Raw genomic sequence first — 20054 nt, 5'->3', positions numbered from 1 at the left:
TATGAGTGTGCTCTCCATTAATCCTCACAACAACCCCACGGACAGGCACTATTCTCTCCATTTTCTATTTGGAAGACAGAGGCTTCCCCATCCTAATAAGGAGCATAGCCAGGATGGAAACCCAGGCCTCTCTCCAAAGGTTGTCTTCACCAGACTTGAGAAAAGACTGTGTATAACAGTCTCTACTCCAAGTTGCTTGGATGGGCTTCAGCCAAAGGTGCTAGGGGCCCTTCCTGGCTGGAGCAGGGGCAGAGGGTTGGAGGACCCTGACTATCCTCCTCCTCTAATGAGGAAGTTGGTGAAGACAACTTGGACTTAGTCATCCACCCCGCTTGAGTCTGCTTTCATCTAGGCCGGGAGATAGAAACCCAGACACTGGTTCACAGCCACAGTCCCTGCGTTTGTCCCCGGATCCTGTCACTTCTGGACTTGTAACCTTGGGTAAGTTTCTTACTGCTTCCTGTCTTACTTTCCCATTCTGTAAAATGGGGGTAAAACAGTACCTGCCTCTGACAGTGGGCTTCCCAGGTGATGCAGTGGTCAAGAATCTGCCCATCAATGCAGAAGACACAAGAGATGCAGGTTGATCCCTGGGTCAGGAAGATCCCCTGGCATAGGAAATGGCAACCTGCTTCAGTATTCTTGCCTGGAAAATTCCATAGACAGAGGAGCCTGGCAGGCTACAGTCCATGGTGTTGCACAGAGTTGGATACAGATGAGCACACACACATACCTTTGAGAGCATTCTATGAGCTGCTGTATGTAATGGGCTTAGAAAAGTACCTACACTGAGTAAATTGGATAACTGATACTATTTTCATTTTATTTCATATCCTTAAATATTGGAGACGGAAATGGCAACCCACTCCAGTATTCTTGCCTGGAGAATCCCATGCATGGAGAAGCCTGGTGGGCTGCAGTCCATGGGGTCACAAAGAGTCAGACACCACTAAGCAACTAACACCCACACGCACATCCTTAAATATATCCTGGGAAACCCACTCCACCTCAAGCCCCTTCTCTGAAACAAAGGTGCTGGCGGGCTGTGCCGATGGATTCACGGGGATACCCTTTCAGTATGAGTATTGTTTATGTGTTCACCAAATATCTCTCAGGAGGTTTAAACCTCTTACAGGCTTGCGGACCCTCTGGGAATCTGATGACAACGACAGATCTCTGCATATCTGGTCAGGCCACACCTTTCTCTGAAAAGTGCCCCTGGAGGTGCCCGTAGGCTCGGTTTGCATTCTGGGTGTGGGCAGTGCCCCTAGCTCACAGGCAGCCTGGCCCACCCGAGTGGAAGCTCCGGGTTCCTGCGCCCAGCCTTCCTGCTGTGCTCAGCTCCCCTCTAGGGGTCGCCAGTATGTAGAATGTAATTCACAGTCAAGGGCTGTTAAGACCAGTAGGCAGGGGCCAGCCGACTCTCAAATTGTTTTCTTTTTTTTTGCTGCGCTGCGTCTCCCTGTTGCACTTGGGCTTTCGCTAGTTGTGGCGAGCAAGGGTATCCTCTTTGCGGTGGGTGGGCTTCTCTTGCTACAGAGCACCACCTCTAGGCGCAAGGGCTTCAGTAGTTGTGGATTATTGCTCTGCAACATGTGGACTCTTCCCAGACCAGGGATCAAACCTCTGTACCCAGCACTGGCGGGCGGGTTCCTACCCACTGCGCCACCGGGGAAGTCCTCAAAGGCATCTAAGAGCTGAAATTCTGAGATTGATCTCAGCCGGTGGTTTGAACGAAGGAAATGCAAAGACCCTTTGGCCCCGAAGGGTAGCTGCCTTCAGCTCTTGGGTACTCTCCAGTTGCTGAAGGAATTTTGGGTAGGGGATATCTTGCACAGCTTGAGGCCACAGGATCATACTGCTCTCGGTCTAACAAAGGGTGGGGGTGGGTCTTCACACACAGGGAGGGAGGGGGTTGCCAGGAAACAAAGTGAGACATGATGGAGAAGCTCAAGGACCCCAAAGGAAAGGGCCCCAAGCCATCTCAAAACATCAGGGTAGGCTTCCTGAGACAGTGGCTTCTGTGACATCTGAGTTATGAGAACGAAGAGGAAGTCGCCAGGCAAAGAACCTGGAAGGGAAATGCAGGCAGAAGGAGCAGGCTGTGCAGGAGCAGAGAGGTAGCCTCAGGACCTGGGCTGAGGTTGGCGTTCTTCTCCTGAGAGAGAGGACTGCAGAGGCAGATGGGGATAGATGGGGAAGGGGCAAAGGAGCGTGGGCTTGATCCTGAGTGGGAGGAGGAGCCCCTCTTTGCATCCTCTTCTCCTGGCATTCCTCATTTTCACTTCTTCTGGTCTCTGGTCATCTCACCCCATAACATGAAACATGAATTCTCCATACCCTGAAGCTGAGCCTGGAACCTACTGCCAGAAGGTAGATTACAGATCATGGACGAAGCAGGGATTTTAACTTCAAATAAGCCCGGATTCTCAACCTGCCCCTGCCACTCACTAGTCATGTCACTTTTGGGCATCAGTAAAATGGGGGTAATAACACCTACTTGATTGAGTAGATGTTTATTGCATGCCTACATTCCCTGCAGATATTACTGCATACCAGACATTCCCTGGTAGAGAACGTAGAGAATGCAGAGAATCTGTCTGCAATGCAGGAGACCCAGGTTCAATCCCTGGGTCAGGAAGATTTCCTGGAGAAGGAAATGGCAACCCTCTTCAGTATTCTTGCCTGGAGAATCCCATGGACAGCGGATCCTGTGGGCTACAGTTCATGGGGTCGCAAAGAGTCAGACATGACTAAGCAAATAACACTTTCTTTCATGGCCCAGATGTGGGAATGGCCAATAACTAACACATACAGAGCTAAGACGTATACTATATGCCAGGAACTATTACTAAATCCTGTGCATCCATTATCTCACTTAATCATTTGTATAACTCCATGAAGGGGACACCATTATTCCCTCATTTTGCAAATAAGGAAACTGGGATTCATAAAGATTAAGCTATTTATCCAAGGTTGACGGCAAGGTCAAGATTCAAATCCAGGCAGTCTGTCTTCAAAGCCTGGGCACATATCCTGGTTCCCCAGAAAGCCATAATCAGGACAAAGAAGCTCCTACTCTTATAGAACTTACATTCTAATGGAGGGAGCAAACAATAAACAACTTAGAAAAGCAGCATGTGAAAAGATGCAATATTAAAAGGTGCTCAGTAGGAAAAAACAGAGCAGGATGTGATTAAGAGTTGGGAGAAAAGGAGGTGATTGCCGTTGTAAATGAGATGGTCAGGATAAGCATCATTAAGGCGGTGACAGTTGAGTTCAGACTTGAAAAAAAATGAGGGAGTTGGCCATGTGGATATCCAAAGGAAGAGCATTCTAGGCAGGAAGAGCAGCCAGTGCAAAGGTCCGGAGGTAGGACTGTGCCTACTGCATTCAAGGATCAGGAAGTCCCTGGAGAAAACCATAATTCAAAAAGAGACATGTGGCCCAGCGTTCACTGCAGCACTATTTACAGTAACCAGGACATGGAAGCAACCTAAATGGCCATCAACAGGGGAATGGATAAAGAAGACGTAGTCCATATGGACAGTGGAATGTCACTCAGTCATAAAAAGGAATGAAATTGTGTCATCTGCAAAGACACGGATGGACCTAGAGACTGTCATACAGAGTGAATAAGTCAGAAAAATAAAAATAAATATCATATATTAACGCAAACGTGTGGAATCTAGAAAAATGGTACAGATTAACCTACTTGCAAAGCAGAAATAGACACAAATGTAGAGACACATATGGACACCAGAGGGAGGAAAAGGGCGTGAGATGAATTGGGAGACTGGGATTGTCATATACACGCTACCAGGTATAAAATAGGTAACTAACGAGAACCTACTGTATAGCACAGGAAACTCCACTCATTGCTCTGTGGTGACCAAATGGGAAGGAAGTCCGAAGAAAGAAGGGATGTGTGTATACACGTCGCTGATTCACTTTGCAGGATGGTAGAAACTTACACAACATTGTAAAGGAACCATACTCCAATAAAAGTTTAACATAAGGAACAAGGCAGTCAGTGTGGCTGGAGCAGAGGTGGGGAACATGGGGGAGAGTGGATGAGCTCAGAGAGAGATTATACAGGAATCGCAGGCCATGCAAGGACTTGATTTTTAGTCTGGGTGAAATGAGAAGCCTTTACAGGGTTTTGAGGTGTGAAACTACTTAATCTGACATGATATTTTAAAGGTTCACTTGCTGCTCTGTTGAGAACAACCCGTAGAGGAGCTAGGGTGGAAGCAGAGAGACCAATTCGAAGGCTCCCAAAGGAATGTGGGCAAGAAATGATGGTGGCCAGGATCAGGCTGATAGCAGTGAAGTGGTGAGGGGTGGTGGACTCTAGATCCATTTTGAGGAAGCGCCAATGGGTCTTCTGATGTGGAGGGAAAGGTTTGGGAAGGGAAATCAGGAGTTCACCTTCAGACACATTAAGTTCAAGATTTTCAGGTGGGAATGTCAAGGAGGTGGTTGGAGATGGCATCTGGAGCTCAGGGTCCAGCCTGGAGCTCAGGTCCAGGCTGGAGTTGTAAGCTTGGGGATCATCGGAGAACAGTTTCAGTGGTCAGTGAGAACAAAAGTCTGATCAGAGGGAGCAGAATAGTAGCGTGCAGGAATGGCCTCCTTCCTGAACTCCTCCTCTGCCAGTGAGCTTGTTTCTCACCCTCCCCACTGCTCAGTCCCAGTAACAAGCTGGATTCTCCTCTTGACAGATGGCAATTTGCCCATGACCCAAAATCAAGCACAGTAATCCAATGCAGCTGGTGCTCAATTACTCCTAATTCTATACTACTGGTGGTATAGATAAAGAGACAAAGAGAAGCTATCTTAGGAAGTTCTGTTTAAAAAGTTATGAAGCTAAGAGAGAGTTTTGCAGTAGGTACATCAAATGCTGGCATTCTTACATTTTTCTCCTCCATATACATCCAATATAAATATAATCTTGGGCATGATACGATTGTTGTTGTTCAGTTGCTCTGTTGTTTCTGACTCTTGGTGACCTCGTGGATTGCAGCACACCAGGCTTCCCTGTCCTTCACTATCTCCCAGAGTTTGCACAAATTTGTGTCCATTGAGTCGATGATGCCATCCAACCATTTCATCCTCTGCCGCCCCCCTCTCCTCTTGCCCTCAGTCTTTCCCAATATCAGGGTCTTTTCCAGTAAGTCGTCTCTTCGAAACAGGTGGCCAAAGTATTGGAGCTTAAGCTTCAGCATCAATCCTTCCAATGAATATTCAGGGTTGATTTCCTTTAGAATTGATTAGTTTGATCTCCTTGCTGTCCAAGGGACTCTCAAGAGTCTCCTCCAACATCACAGTTCGAAAGCATGATATGATAGCAAACATCTAAAGGTTACCCCAAACCTAGAAACTTAGGGAAAATTTCAATGTAATTGAATTGTTCACATAATATTTAAATAAAAACAAAGCATTATTTTATTGAAAAGAAAGATATCAGAAGAAAGGAATTGGATACTTACTGTGAATATAGTGGTGACTTTTCAATGACTTTGGTTGCAAAGAGGAACAGAGAAATGGGGCAGTATCTACAGGGAGAAGTTAGACTCCAAGAGGAGCTGTTTTCTTACGGGAGGTGTTGCAGCCTGAGTCCACGCTGATGGGAACGGACTTTTCTGTTCTTTCTTCCCTGTCTTTGCTCATTCTGTCCCAACTCCTTCAAATCCTTCAGGGCTCAGGTCAGGTGCCCTTCTTCTCTGAAGCCTCCCCAGCTTCCCTGAACCAGATACCAAAGGACTCTTCCCTTCCCCATTCCTAATTCCCATAACATCTCATTAAGGGCATTTTTAAGTCCAAGTTCCCTGAGAATCGCTCCATATCTTGCCCATCTTTGTATCCAGACCCTTCCCACTCCTCATTTTCCACTCAGGAGTACACCTAGAACTGCTTGATAAATGTTTATTGAGTGAACGAGTGAATTCCAGGGAGCTGAGTTTACACAGGCTGGTCCGGGGACCTAGAAACAGTGATTTTATAAGTAGTGTGTCTCAAACTCTTCTCTAGAAATGGACTTAGTAAAGTGAATGTTTATGTAGGGTGGTCTGGGGAAATAACTAGAAGCAACTGGAAATTTCCTTGAAGGCACATGTTTCCTTTGAAAATTCCTGAAACGTTCCCTGGCAGTCCAGTGGTTGGGACAGTGTTTTCACTGCTGGGGCCCACATTCAATCCCTGGTCAGGGGACTAAGATCCCACATGCAGTGCAGTGTGGCCAAAGCAAAACAAAATTTTTAACCTACCCTGATATTGCTCTGGGTTTATTTTATTTCCAAATAGCACTGTAATTTATTTATTATTTATTATTCATTTTCTCCCAAAAGTCTTGAAATAGAACTTGTGCTTCAGAAAGTGACCCACCCTCAAAGGACGTGTCTCTTGGTTTGAGTATCTGTTAGAGGATTTGACACTGAAGAGGTTGCTTTACAAAATAGTGAGGAATTTGTTAGCCTGCAGGGTACTTTGATCATATTCTGCCTCTGGTGGATGTCATGTTTTAATTATAGGAGAGCCTATATGGAACTTGTATATCTACTTAATTTATAAAAGGCAATATTTTCTAGTTAGGTAGCATAGTTTGGTGATAATAATAAAACTAAAGCAAAAGCTCTGGAGTCATGCAGACCTGGGTTGCAGTCTTGTTTACATTATTCACTCATTCTGAGAGTGAAGTTGCTCAGTCATGTTCGCCTTTTTGCAATCCCATGGACAGTAGCCTACCAGGCTCCTCCCTCTATGGAATTTTCCAGGCAAGAGTACTGGAGTGGGGTTGCCAATTCCTTCTCCAGGGGATCTTCCCAACCCAGGGATAGAACCCAGGTCTCCCACATTGCAGGCAGACACTTTACCCTCTGAGCCACCAGGGAAGCCAAAATAAGTGGGTCATTCATTCTGACTTTTCACAAATTAACAACCCCTCTAAGCCTTGGTTTTTTCCATCTCTAACACAGAGACAGGAAGAATAATGTTCCCCACCTCCTTGGGTTGTTGTAGTTATTGAGTGAGGTATTGCTTGTATAGCCCTTGGCTCTGTCACTAGTACATAGTAGAAAGTAGAAAGTGAACTCACTCAGTTGTATCCAACTCTTTGCGACCCCATGGACTGTAGCTTGCCAGGCTCCTCCATCCATGGGATTTTCCAGTGGGTTACCATTTCCTTCTCCAGGGGATCTTCCTGACCCAGGGATCGAACCCAGGTCTTCTGCACCGCAGGCAGACTGTTTACCATCTGAGCCACCAGGGAAACCAGAATACATAGTAAGTGCTCAATAGATAAGTGGGCCGGAGACCCAGACCAGCAAATAGATGATTACGGTGGGTTGCCATTTCCTTCTCCAGGGGATTTTCCTGACCCAGGAATCAAACCTGGGTCTCCTACATTTCAGGCAGATTCTTTACTGACTGAGCTATGAGGGAAGCCCCAGCACATAGTTAGTGTTCAATAAATAAGTGGGCCAGAGACCCATACCAGCAAATAGGTGACTACAGCCGTCAGTGAGAAGTGCTGGAGCAGAGGGTACTGAGTCCAGTGGGAGTCCCAGGAAAAACATTAGGGAAGGCTTCCTGGAGGAATTGACATCTTATCTGAGCAGTTGAAAGGAGGTTGGGGTATGTTATGGGAAGAATAATGAGAGAGCTCGGTTTCCCTGGTGGCTCAGATCAAGTGTCTGCCTGCAGTGCAGGAGACCCTGGTTCGAACCCTTGGTCAGGAAGATCCCCTGCAGAAGGAAATGGCAACCCAGTATTCTTGCCTGGAAAATCCCATGGATGGAGGAGCCTGGCAGGCTACAGTCCATGGGGTCACAAAGAATCAGACACGACTGAGCGACTTCACTTTCTACTGTCTTTTCTTTTCAGTTCATGGCAGGCAAGGAGAGATGAGAGGTAAGGATGTAAATGGCAGGAGCAAGAGATCATATAGATAGCCATGAAGTTTGTCTTTCACAGCAATGGGGGTCATTGGAGAATTCTAAGGAGGGGAGCAGCTGACCAGATATGCAAGACTGGGGGCAGAGAGACTGGTGAGGAGATGAGAGGTGGTGTGATCTGAACTAGGGTTGGCTAGGAGATGGAGAAGGTGACCATGTTTGTGAGACATTTAGGAAGTAGTGATAATGATTGAGTGGAGGCTGCTGGGAGGAGATGGGCAGTATGATTTCCAGGGGGCACAGTGGTACCTTCCACCAAGACAGGGAGAGAAGGAGTGAGGTACAAGATGGCCAGTTCAGTTTTGGACACATAGACTGTCTGTGAGATAGTCACATGAAACCATCCCATAAATAGTTATATACATGGATCTTAAGCCAGAGACAGTTCCAGGCTGGAGAAAGAGTCTTGCAAGATGTGATAGGCTCAGTAATGGCCCCCAAAGATACCCAGGTCCTAATCCTTGGAATCTGTTATTGTCTATGGCAAAAGGAATTTTGCAGCTGTGATTAAGGATCTTGAGAAGGGGAGGTTATCCTAGATCATCTGGGTGGGCCAAAAATATAATCATAAACATGCTTATAAGATGGAGATCAAGGGAAATTTGACCACAGAAAAGAAGGTGATATGACACAGAAGCAAGATGGCCTTTAAGATGTGAACTTTGCCACAGGCCAAAGAATGCAAGGAATGTAGTTCTAGAAGCAGGAGAAGGTGAGGAAACAGATTCTCCTCTAGAGCCTTTGGAGGGAGTGTGGCCCCGCTGATGCCTTGATTTCAGTCCAATAAACTTCAGACTTCTGACCTTCAGGACTGTTGCTGCTAAGTCACTTCAGTCGTGTCCGACTCTGTGTGATCCCATAGACGGCAGCCCACCAGGCTCCCCCATCCCTGGGGTTCTCCAGGCAAGAACACTGGAGTGGGTTGCCATTTCCTTCTCCAATGCGTGAAAGTGAAAAGTCAAAGTGAAGTCGCTCAGTCGTGTCCAACTCTTAGCGACCCCATGGACTGCAGCCTACCAGGCTCCTCCATCCATGGGATTTTCCAGGCAAGAGTACTGGAGTGTGGTGCCTTTGCCTTCTCCGGACCTTCAGGACTATGAGAATAAATAGGTGGTGTTTTAAGCCACCAAATTTGCAGTTTTGTTACAGAGGAAATGAATATAGAAGACATCAACATTAATGGTGTTAGGAGAGCTGTTGGGATCGCATAAAGGTGTCTGGGAAGCCTGGGTAGAGTGAGAAGAGCAAGGGGTCCAGCCTTTAAGATACACCCAGAGGGACTTCCCTGGTGGCCCAGTGGATGGGGACCTGCCTGCCAATGCAGGGGACATAGGTTTGGTCCCTGGTCCAGAAGGACTCCATACACCATGGAGCAACGAAGCTCATGTACCACAACTACTGGGCCCATGTGCTGTAACTACTGGCTGGCTATATAATCCCCTCAAGAAAGCAGTGGGGTGAAATACCACTGGGTCATTTCAAAGGGGGGAAAATTCAAGCTTAGAGAAGCAAGCAATTTACTCAGCTGTATACAACTTGATCCACAGCAGTGCCAGAATGGGAACTGAGATCTATCTGATTCCAAAGCCAACGTTCTTCAGCTCGTGCTTTCTGATATCTTCTAGAGGACCTCATGCTCCAGAACTAAACCTAAGTGGATTTTTATCTTGAACACCATCCCTCATCCACCCAAATATATACGTCCTTTCCCAAGAAGCAGAGGTTAGTGGGTGTGAAGGAGTGGCAGTCTTTAACCTGGTCGGGATGGTGAGTCGGTGAAAGGCGGGAGCCTGAGCCCAGAAAGAATGAAGTTGTGGGTGAGAGGGCGGAGTAAGGGGTAGTGGGGAACCAGTTCCGGAGCGCCTATTGGATACACGCAAGTGTGAGGTTCCCTCCTCCCCAAATCACAACCAAGTGGAATTAGACTTCCCATTCTGCAGAGAACGAAACTGAGGTTCCAAGAAGGGACGTACTTTTCCTTAAATCACAGCTAGCTAGGTCACCAAGACACACAGACCCCAGAGGCACGGTCCACGGTTAGGGACGGAGCCAAGGGGCGGGTGTGGGCGGTCCTGGCCGAGCAGAGGCACGGAGCATGGTGTGCCGGGCAAGGGAGGGGTGGGGCGATCCGGGGGGCAGGCAGGGCACCGAGAGTCCTCCGATCCCGGGCTCGAGAGGGGGATGACGGACGGGGTGGGGATAAGGCTGAAGGGGTGAGATCTTGAGGGCTGGGAACCAATGGACAGGAGAGGAAGACACAGGGCGCATGGAGGGGTGCGGAGATGGGGCCCTGGGGAAGGGAGGGTAAGTTCAGAGGCCCGGGAGCCCGACAAAGGGGCGGAGCCCTAGACGAGCCGAGAGCGAGGCCGGACGGAGGAGCTTGAAGGGAGGCCTAAGGACCCCACAGAGAGGCAGGGGGAGGGGACGCGGAGCCCTCTGAAGGGCTAAGGCCGGGGATGTGAGCCAGCGGCGGGGTTCTTAGGAGCAGGGAGGCCAGGGGGCGGGGCCGATGGGCCGGGGGCGGGGCATCGAGCCAGGGGCGGGGTTCTCAGGAGCCGGAAGGCCAGGGGGCGTGACCGATAGACCCGAGGCGGGGCAGTGAGCCCGGAGCTAAATTCTGGGGAGCCGGGAGGCCAGAGGGCGGGGCCGATGGGCAGGGGGCGGGGCAGCGAACCAGGGGCGGGGTTCTCAGGAGCCGGGAGGCCAGTGGTCGGGGCCGATGGGCTTGGGGCGGGGCAATGAGTCAGGGTCGGGGTTCTTAGGAGCAGGGAGACCAGGGGGCGGGGCTGATGGGCCGGGGGCGGGGCAGTGAGCCCTGGGCCGAGCTGTCGGGAGCCGGGAGGCCAGGGGTGGGGCCGATGGTCCGAGGGCGGGGCAGTGAACCAGGGGCGGGGTTCTTAGGAGCCGGGAGGCCAGGGGCGGGGCCGAGGAGCCTGGCGAGGGTAGCCGCTGGGCAGTCCCGGCTAAGGTGCGGAGAGAGGCTGGGAGGCCGTGGGCGGGGCTGAGAAGCGGGCGGGGTGGGAAAGGTCGGGGCTCCCGGGACGTGAAGGGGAACGCCGCTGTGCCGGGAGAAGGGGGCGGGGCAGCAGGGAGGGGGCGGGGCGCGCCGAGTCCCGGACGGCACTCGCTGCTGGAGGAGAGGCCGGCCCCGCGCAGTGCAGCAAGCGCCCCCGGGCCCCATTCCGGCAGCCCCGGCGCCCACACCTCGCGCCCGCCATGCCCGAGCAGCTCAGCGTCGCCGAGTTCCTGGCCGTCACGGCAGAGGACCTCAGCTCCCCGGCGGGTGCTGCCGCCTTCGCTGCCAAGATGCCCCGGTGCCGGGGTGCAGCCCTGGCGCGGGAGGAGGTGAGAGGGGGGCCGAGATGGGAGGGGTCTGGGGTCGCGACAGCGCCTCTTTCCTTGACCTTCAAAGATGTGACCCGAGCAGTGATGGTCCTTACCGCGCCCCAAAAACCTGCCCCTTCCCCAAATCTTAGAGAACCGAGTGCATCGCTAGCATCTGCGTCCTCCCCGTCGAGTGCCTGGGGAGGGGGGCGGGGGGCGGTGGGCGAGGAACCATTTGGGGGGCCTCCCAGTCACCTCGACGATAGACTTCCCAGGTCTAGGAACATACCCCCAATATTCTGGATGACCTGCCGCCCGGTCGTTTGTGGGTTTGCTCAGCGCCTCACTGCATCTGTTTGGGTTTTCATCTTTGGAGCCCCACGAGTTCGTCTCCTAAGTCACTCCCTTTCTGGGAAGCCGACCTTCCCGCCACAGTCCTGAACGAAACTTCTCGCTGGGAACAGGGAGGCCCCACCTCCCCCCAGACTCTGGTTCTGAGATTTGGCTGGTGTTGTGGAATGAATGCGGAGGAGAAGGCGCCAGGAGCCGGGGTTCACCTTGGCCAGGCTGTTCAGGAGTTTACAGTCTCCTCTCCCCTCCCCTCTCCTCTTTGTCTTTTCCAGCACTGCCGTCCCAGGCCTTTTCTTTGGCCTTTGCAGGCTGCCCCACCCCATTCCCCTGCTCCGAGGAGTTCGTTCCTTTTCTCCAGACCCACCGCACTTTCCTGGGCCTCCTCTGCCGGAATATTCTAGGGCAGACACCCTGAGGCTTTGGGCCAAAGGAGAATAATGTGTTTTTGCAGCTCCCTTTCAGAAGATGCCCTGAATTTAGGTGGCGATTTGGACCTCAGAAGTGGCTCTCACCTTCCATCCTTCACCCTGAGAATATTGAGCACCTACTGTGTAGCAGATAAAAAGATTAGTAGTTCCTTATATTCTGGGCCAATGTCTTGGGGAATCTCTCCTCCTCCTCCTCTCCCCTGCAGTCTGAACCCCAATCCTAGAGTAGTGATGATAGAGGACTGTGGAAAGATCATCCTCTTTGGGGGAGGCGGTGGACCTGTGTTCAAATTCTGGCTCTGCAGTTTGCCAGCTGTGTGAGCTTGGGCACGTGACCTGATCTGTTTGTGTCCCCACTTTTGGCATCTGTAAAATGGGGATAATAATGTTTGCCTCACAGGACTATGGTATTATATGAGGCCACGTAGGTAACGCATGCATTGTGATTAATGGAATGATTATAGGGTTAATTGACAGACCTCTTTAGACGGGGCTGGGTCTCTTTTTGTCCTCATGTCTCTCACAGTTCAGTTCAGTTCAGTCGTTCAGTCGTGTCTGACTCTTTGCGACCCCATGGACTGCAGCAGGCCAGGCTTCCCTGTCCATCACCAACTCTCAGAGCTTACTCAAACTCATGTCCATTGAGTCGGTGATGCTATCCGACCAACCATCTCATCCATCCTCAGCCTAGCCTAATGCTTTGCATATACTGGGGGAGGGGCAGTACCTATTTGAAGCAGCAATGACCTTTTGCTTCTTTCCTTGAGCTAAACCAGTAGCTTGGAACCTACCACCAGTGAATGTAGGATGTATTTTCCTGGAGGCTCACAGGGAAACTGCCCAGAACCTCCTCCTGAGGAGAGAGAGCCTCCAGAGGATTGTCTTCATTTTGTGACCTGGAAGAGGTCAGTGTGATCAGCATCCTTAGGGTGTTCACAGTTCATGCTCCTCTTGGGGTTGTTCATTAAAATGTTAAATCAGAGCAGGATCTGGAGAAAGGGCTGTACTATGAACCTTTCTCCAGGGACAGAAATGCCCATTTATGCCCGTGCATCTGGCCTTGCCCGGCTCCGTGTGGGTAAGCCCTTGTGTGTGCCTGGGGGAGGGAGTCCTCAGAATGGATCTGGAGGCCACCGCAGGCTCCTATAAGGACTCTGTCTCGGCTCTAGTGTAGGCCTGACCAAACCCAAATCTTTGCCTTCGAGACTTTAGTTTGGTGCACGCAACGGTTCATTTTTGCGACAGAAAGGTTTCTGACACCCAAATCCAGCTTTTTTCTTCAGCGTGTCAGTGCCTCAAAAGTTAGACTCTGACCTTTGGACTTTCCTGAGGTTTCCTGTTTGGCTTTGCGTTTGTGTTTATATTTACACGCAGTTTGATGCTGGCATTCCCCCAGTCTCAGTTCTGGGCATGACTGACCCCCAGGCTTGAAGCTCCATTTGGCTGAATCAAAATTTGACCGATTCTCAAAGCAAGTCCTCCAGCTGGTTTCCTGGGAGTAACTAAGGGCTCTGCCCTGGGACTTGCAGTCTTTTTTTGCTGTCCTGCTAAGAAGGGTCCTGGGTAGGTTACAGGAAATGAGAATATCAATGCTGAGAAGCGCTTGAAGGTCGAGATCACCTAGGAACTCCCATTTAAGATGGGGAGGGGACACATGTATACCTATGGCTGATTCTTGTCAATATTTGACAGAAAACAACAAAATTCTGTAAAGCAATTATCCTTCGATTAAAAAAATAAATTAATTAAGATTAAAGAAATAATAAATCTGAAAAAAATAGATGGGGAAACTGATATCCAGAGAGTCTTATAGACTTGTCTAAGCACCCACAGCTGGGGAGTGGAAGAATCAGCATTTCCACCCAAGTGTTCTAACCCTTGGTCCTATTCGCTTTCCTTTTAAAGTCCCTATGTAATTTCTCTGAACCTCAGTTATTTACCCTTAAGATGGGTCTAATAACCCTTCCTTGCTTACCTCTCTGGGTTGGTAAAGGTTTTTTTTTTAATTTAAAACTGTTCAAATATAAGGGAGTATTAAGACAGATAATCATTCTATCAACCACCTTCTTCCTGTCCTGGGCCACTGTTACATTGATATTCACAGTAACACAGGGAAAAATGGACCCAGGGAGATTAAGGCAGCTGCCTTGTGTCACATAGTGGATCTGTCTGGCTTTAAGGCTTGTTCTGTGTCAGTTCCCCATGCTATTTCTCTGCTAGGCACCAAGAACATAAAGATGCTGCTCAGGTTTGCTGACTGGTAAATGGAATCCCAGGAGTCTATCCAGAGTACACAGAGAAAGATCTGATTAGTGCATAAGAGACCAGTGGAGCAAGGTGGGGAGAGAGACTGATGTAGTCAGGGAGAGCTTCCTGGAGGAGGTGACACTTCCAGATGAGTTTTGAAGAATGGAAGAACTCCACCAAGTGGACAGGACAAGTGAATGAATATGGAGACAGATGGGAAGAAAGCATATTCAGGAACCAGGTAAGCCACTATGACTTGTAGTAAACCACGAAGTCTCACTATGACAATGCTGAGAGTTTATGCTATGTCATGTGTCTTAAACTACCAGTGAACTTACAGTGGGTTTTGGATGAATCAGTCCACCACAAATACACTTGTGTTTTGAAAATGTTTTTGGAAATTTAATGAAGTTTTCATTGAACAAAAGACATACTGATTTTTAATTTAAAAATTTGAAGACAACAGAAAAGGCTACAGTCACCCCTGACCATGTCTCATGATTCCTGTCCTCTCCCCAGAGGTAACTGCTATGTAAATGTGCGTGCTTCCCATATCTGTCCTCAGAGAAAATGTGTTCTCAGTAAAGGGTGGTGGTGAAGAGGGATGTTTACCTAAATCAGTATCGTGTCTTGTAATGCATAGTTTAAGTTTCCTTGGAGTCAAACTAATCTTTTCCTTTATAACTTTAGCGTTTTGGAATCTTATTTTAGAAAGGATTTCATTCTTAATTCTCAGTATTCTCGTGAATTCTACATTCTGCTTCATCATGTGTCGATACTCGTTTTACCCAAATAATAACATTTTTGTCTTTAAAAAAATGGTAAAAGTTATGTAATCTTAGAGATTTTTTGTTGTTCGCAAGAAACAGAAACCCTCTCAAGTTTATGTTGAAGGGAAACTTGTTTTAAGGAATTAGAGGTGCCTGTGGTATAGGAGCAGTAGACCTCACCCAGGCTTCCCCAAGGCCCCACTTGAGGCTGAAAAATCGTCAGGAACAGAAGCAGCTGCTTCATCATCTCCAGTGTGTCTTGCTTCTGCTTCTTTCTGCACCTCTGAGCAGTGCTTTTGCTCACTCGTCATCACCCGGGCCCCCAGGGGTATCACAGTCTTCTGGGAGGCCAGGCATCTTTAGCCCCCACCTTCACGTGACCTCACGGGTCCAGCTTCTAAAGGCAACCAAGCCAGTCTTGTATTCCACTTCCAGGTTCCTGTAATTTGGTGGCCCAGCCCACCAACCTTCTGGACTGGTTCCGGAAGCTGGGTCTCCGCCCCTGGTTTCATCAGCAGAGGTCATGAATGGACAGACTCGGGCAGGGAAACAGAGGCCTGCGCTGCGGGAGCAGACACTTCTCAGAGGAGAGCAGCAGGCCCTGGAGAGTCCCCACCCACACCCCTACTGGGTGGACCTACTGGTCCATGGCACTCCGTCTGGCACAATCTAGGCTCACCCTGTTTTGTGCCTCTGGTTATCCAGGTGAAGAGGAACCCCAGTTTGGAAAACTCAGTGGTAGTGCAAGTAAAAAGATTGAGAGCTGAGGTGTGGAGCATGACTTGGAGGGTCTTGAGTGTCACTTAGGCCTTTGGGCTTTTTGCTGGACAGTAGAGACAAGTGGGCCAATCATGTCTAAGGATTGGATGAGGCTGTCCCTGCCGAGGGTCACAGTGGCCAACACTGTGCAGGGAAACTGCTCCATGCCAGGTCCCACATTAGGCCCTGGGTAGACACATTGCTCATTAAAAGAGACACAGCCTCTGCTCTACTGAGCTTATAGTCTTCTGGCAAAGACAGACAGTAAATAGGTCAGTAATTGCACATGTAATAAATGTCATGGAGGCTCATCCTCCCTGTCTAGGCCTGCCCTGAGGTTTGGTTCTGGGTCCTCATCTCTGCAGGCAATCTCATCCATACCCATGGGTTCAGTCTTCTTCTGTCTTCAGAAGACTCACGCATGTGTACCTTTAGCCCAGACCCTCATGTCCAGATGCTCGCATGGCTGTTTCACTTTCACTTGGTCAGGGTGTCCAAAGCCACTTCATAGCTTCTGCCCCAGGCTAGCCCTTCCAGTTTTCCCTTTTCGGAGAAAGGTCCTTCCCTCTCTTCTGTTACACAAGCCAGAAGCTCCATGTCCTTCATCACTAAAGGTCATCGGTGTTAACGTCTAAGCATCTCTGTCTGCTTCTCTACATCACGACGCTGGTCCACGCCACTGTCACGTCTCCTCTGGAATGCTGCGCTGGCCTCCTAACCTGTCTTTCCACCTTTACTCTGGCTCTGTTCTCCCTAACAGCACTGTGTTGCTGTCTTTGGCAGCATACATCCTACATACATTTTACATTTTACATAGATTTATTTGCATAATGACTTTATTAAAATCTGATTTCTCACTAGATTTCGACTTTCATGAGACAAGAACCTCTCTCACCAGTGGATCCCTAGTGTTGACCATAGCACTATAGCAGGAGCTCAGAAAATATCAGTGGAATAACAAATAATGAAAAGAAGAAACCTGAAAAGGAGCATTAATAGGGAATAATGGTGTGAGGGTGCTCCAGTTGGAGGGAGCACCTGAGGGAACATCTGAGTTAGTAAAGAACCTAAAGTGTTTGTGACACTGAAAGCAGGCCAGAGGATCAGAAGCATAGCCTGGCAAATGGAAGAGCCACCCCGAATGAATTTGGGAAGCAAGGGCCAGATGATCTTCAAGTTTGTAGGCCCTGGTGGCAAGTCTGGATTTTATTTATTTTGCATGCAAGCAACATGACCCAATTTATATTTTTTATTTATTTATTTTTAACATGTGCTTCTTTTAATATTTATTTATTTATTTGGCTGCCCTGGGTCTTAGTTGCAGCATGCGAACTCTTAGTTGCTACATGTGGGATCTAGTTCCCTGACCAGGGATTGAATCAGGGCCCTCCAGCATTGGCAGCAAGGAGTCTTAGCCACTGAACCACCAGGCAAGTCCCCCTCAACTTATATTTTAGAAAGATCGTTATCAGCTGCTGCATGGAGACTAGACTGGAGGAGTCGGGAGAAGACCCAGGGAGGCTGTTGGCAGTTGTTCATGGAGAGACGATGGTGGTTGTGGGGAGAAGTGGTTGGGGCCATGGTTGGTGGAGAAGTGGGCAGATTGTAGAAGGATTTTATAAGTAGTGACAGCAGGATTTGTTGATGGAATGCATGTGGGGAGTGGTCAAGAATGATTCCCAAATTCCTAACAGAAGAATGCCATTGCCCCTTCCTAGGAAGAGAAATCTGAGACAGGAACAGGTTTGGAGGGTAGTCAAGAATTCTATTTTTACATCTTATAGGTTTTTGAAACATTCAAGTGGAGAAGTCAAGAAGACATTTAGATATATTCATTTGAAGGTTCAAAGGACTAGGCAGGAGATACACATTTGAGAGTTGTCAGCATTGAAATGGGTTTCCCTAGTAGCTCAGATGGTAAAGCATCTGCCTGCAATGCAGGAGACCTGGGTTCGATCCCTGAGTCAGGAAGATCCCCTGGAGAAGGAAATGGCAACTCACTCCAGTATCCTTGCCTGAAAAATTCCATGGACAAAGGAGCCTGGTGGGCTATCGTCCATGGGGTCGCAGAGAATTGGACATGACTGAGTGACTAACATACACACACAGCATTGAGATAATGGGTTTCAAACTTGGATCTGTGTAAGCATCACCTGGCATCATTCCCAGAGAGTCCTATTGAATAGCTGTTTCTTACTTAGCCTTCTTATTGCAAGTAACAGAAACCAACCTGAGCTGATTTAAACAGAAAAGAAGTTCACTGAAAGGGAATATTCAGTAGTTCACAGGATTTCTGGGAAGCTGGAGAACTGGGGCAAGGCAGCAGACGGGATCTCAGCCAAGCCACTCTACTGAGCCATTCTGGCGAGGACACTGCTGACATGCATTAATGCCACAGCTTGTATCACCACTGTCCCCTGGGGACTGGGGACCTTCACTGCTGCTACTGTTTGTTATTCAGTCACTCAGTCGTGTCAGACTCTTTGTGACCCCACAGACTGCAGTGTGCGAGGCTTCCCTGTCCTTCACTATCTACCGGAGTTTGCTCAAACTCATGGCCGTTGAGTCAGGGATGCCATCCAACCACCTCATCTTCTGTCACCCCTTCTCCTCCTGCCCTCAATCTTTCCCAGCATCAGGGTCTTTTCCAATGAGTTGGCTCTTCACATCAGGTGGTCAAAGTATTCGAGCTTCAGCTTCAGCATCAGTCCTTCCAATGAATATTCAGGGTTGACTTCCTTTTGGATTGACTGGTTTGATCTCCTTGCTGTCCAATTTTGCCATCAGTATCAGAATGATCTTCCACTCTCTCTGCTCCTGATTCAAAGTCTGCATTGAGTGCCTCTGACTGGCCAAGCCTAACTCCTGCATTCCTGTACCCTAGCCTCAAGGGAGTCTGGAAATCATGAATTTGGTCTTGGCAGCTTTTATAAAAGGCAAGCTCTGCTGAGGCTTGCGTAGCAAGTAATTTCCCAGGTGTAGGAAAGAGGTTTAGATACCAGTCTGGCAGAAATGAGAAATGTCCTTGGCAGGTTCACCAGTCTGCAGGAGAATGTCTGGGAATCTGCATCTTAACCAGCACCCCAAGGAGATGCTCATGTAAGTGGTCTATAAACTACATACTGCATTTATTGCATTTAATGCATCTAGTGTTTAAAGAAGTGGGAGTAGATAAGATCACCCAGGGAGAGAAATGAAGACAGTCTGGACTCAAGCTCTGGGGAGCTCCAGGTCTGACAGGTTAGGATGGGAAGAATAGTTAATAAGGGAGATAGAGGCGCTGTCAGGGAGAAAGGAAGGAAATCAAGAGAGTACAGTGCCTCAGAAGCCAGGGGAGGAATGTTTCAGTGAAGGAGCAATGCTCAGCTCTGTCAGATGTCCAGAGGTCAAATAAGAAAATGACAGAGCCATGACTCCTAATGTTTGCAACTTGAAGGTCATTGTTGACCTTAAGAACCTTAAGTGCTATTTTAAGGTCACCTTAAGTGACCTTAGTGCTATTTTCCCCTCCCCACCAGCCTGGACTAATTTGAGGGGGAGACAGATGAGAAATTTTCCTGAGAAGGGAAGTAGAGACATGGGATGCTGACCAGGGACCTGGGCCAAGATGGTTTTCCAGGCCAGACTTAGAACCCAGCTCCATGTGAGCCCAGCCTCTTCCCACTCCAGGCTGCCTCTGCACAAGGACACAGGGTCCTCCTGGAGTGTCAGTCTCAAGCCCAGTCTTGCAAAGTCTCCTTGCCTCCCCAAATTTCAGTCTTTGGCCCCAACTTCCTTGCTTGGTATTCAGCTGTTTCTGGCCACCAAGGTGACACAGGCAGGTTTGGGGACAGAAACTGGAGTTTTAGATCAGAGTAGAAGGGAAATGCTTTCTGCAAAGTCAGTTTGGTAGTATAGTCCTCAGATATCTTTGCTAGAAGGTTCCTTTGATAGGCTCAGAGTATATGCAGCAGTGAAGCCCACAGGGGCACAGTGTGTTCCCCAGACTCTGGGGCAGGGCCTTGCTCCCCCTTTGTCCTGGGAATTTGGGGAGTGGGCCTCACCATGAAGGTACAGGAGGCTAAGCTGGGAACAGCTGCTAAAGGTTTTCTTTTTTAAAAAGTATTTTATTTTTTTGGCTGCACTGCATGGCATGTGAGATCTTAGTTCACCAAGTGGGGATCAAACCAGCACCCGCTGCTTTGGAAGCACAGTGTGTTAACCACTGACCACCAGAGAAA

At 48.9% G+C, this 20054-nt stretch overlaps 1 protein-coding gene across 1 annotated transcript in view; it reads left to right on the top strand.

Annotated features, from left to right (window-relative positions):
- Positions 1 to 11046: 11046 nt before the first annotated feature.
- The window catches only part of ASAP3 (ArfGAP with SH3 domain, ankyrin repeat and PH domain 3), a 47222-nt gene continuing 38214 nt past the window's right edge, over positions 11047 to 20054 (top strand). The window contains 1 exon segment of the mRNA XM_020874579.2: positions 11047 to 11300. Within this exon segment, the coding sequence (XP_020730238.2) occupies positions 11172 to 11300 (129 nt within the window). The 5' untranslated portion in view covers positions 11047 to 11171.

The sequence above is a fragment of the Odocoileus virginianus genome, chromosome 30, assembly GCF_023699985.2.
Source record: "Odocoileus virginianus isolate 20LAN1187 ecotype Illinois chromosome 30, Ovbor_1.2, whole genome shotgun sequence".
Lineage (NCBI taxonomy): Eukaryota > Metazoa > Chordata > Mammalia > Artiodactyla > Cervidae > Odocoileus > Odocoileus virginianus.
The sequence above is the reverse complement of the archived record's forward strand: the minus strand, read 5'-3'. Positions and strand labels throughout refer to the sequence as shown.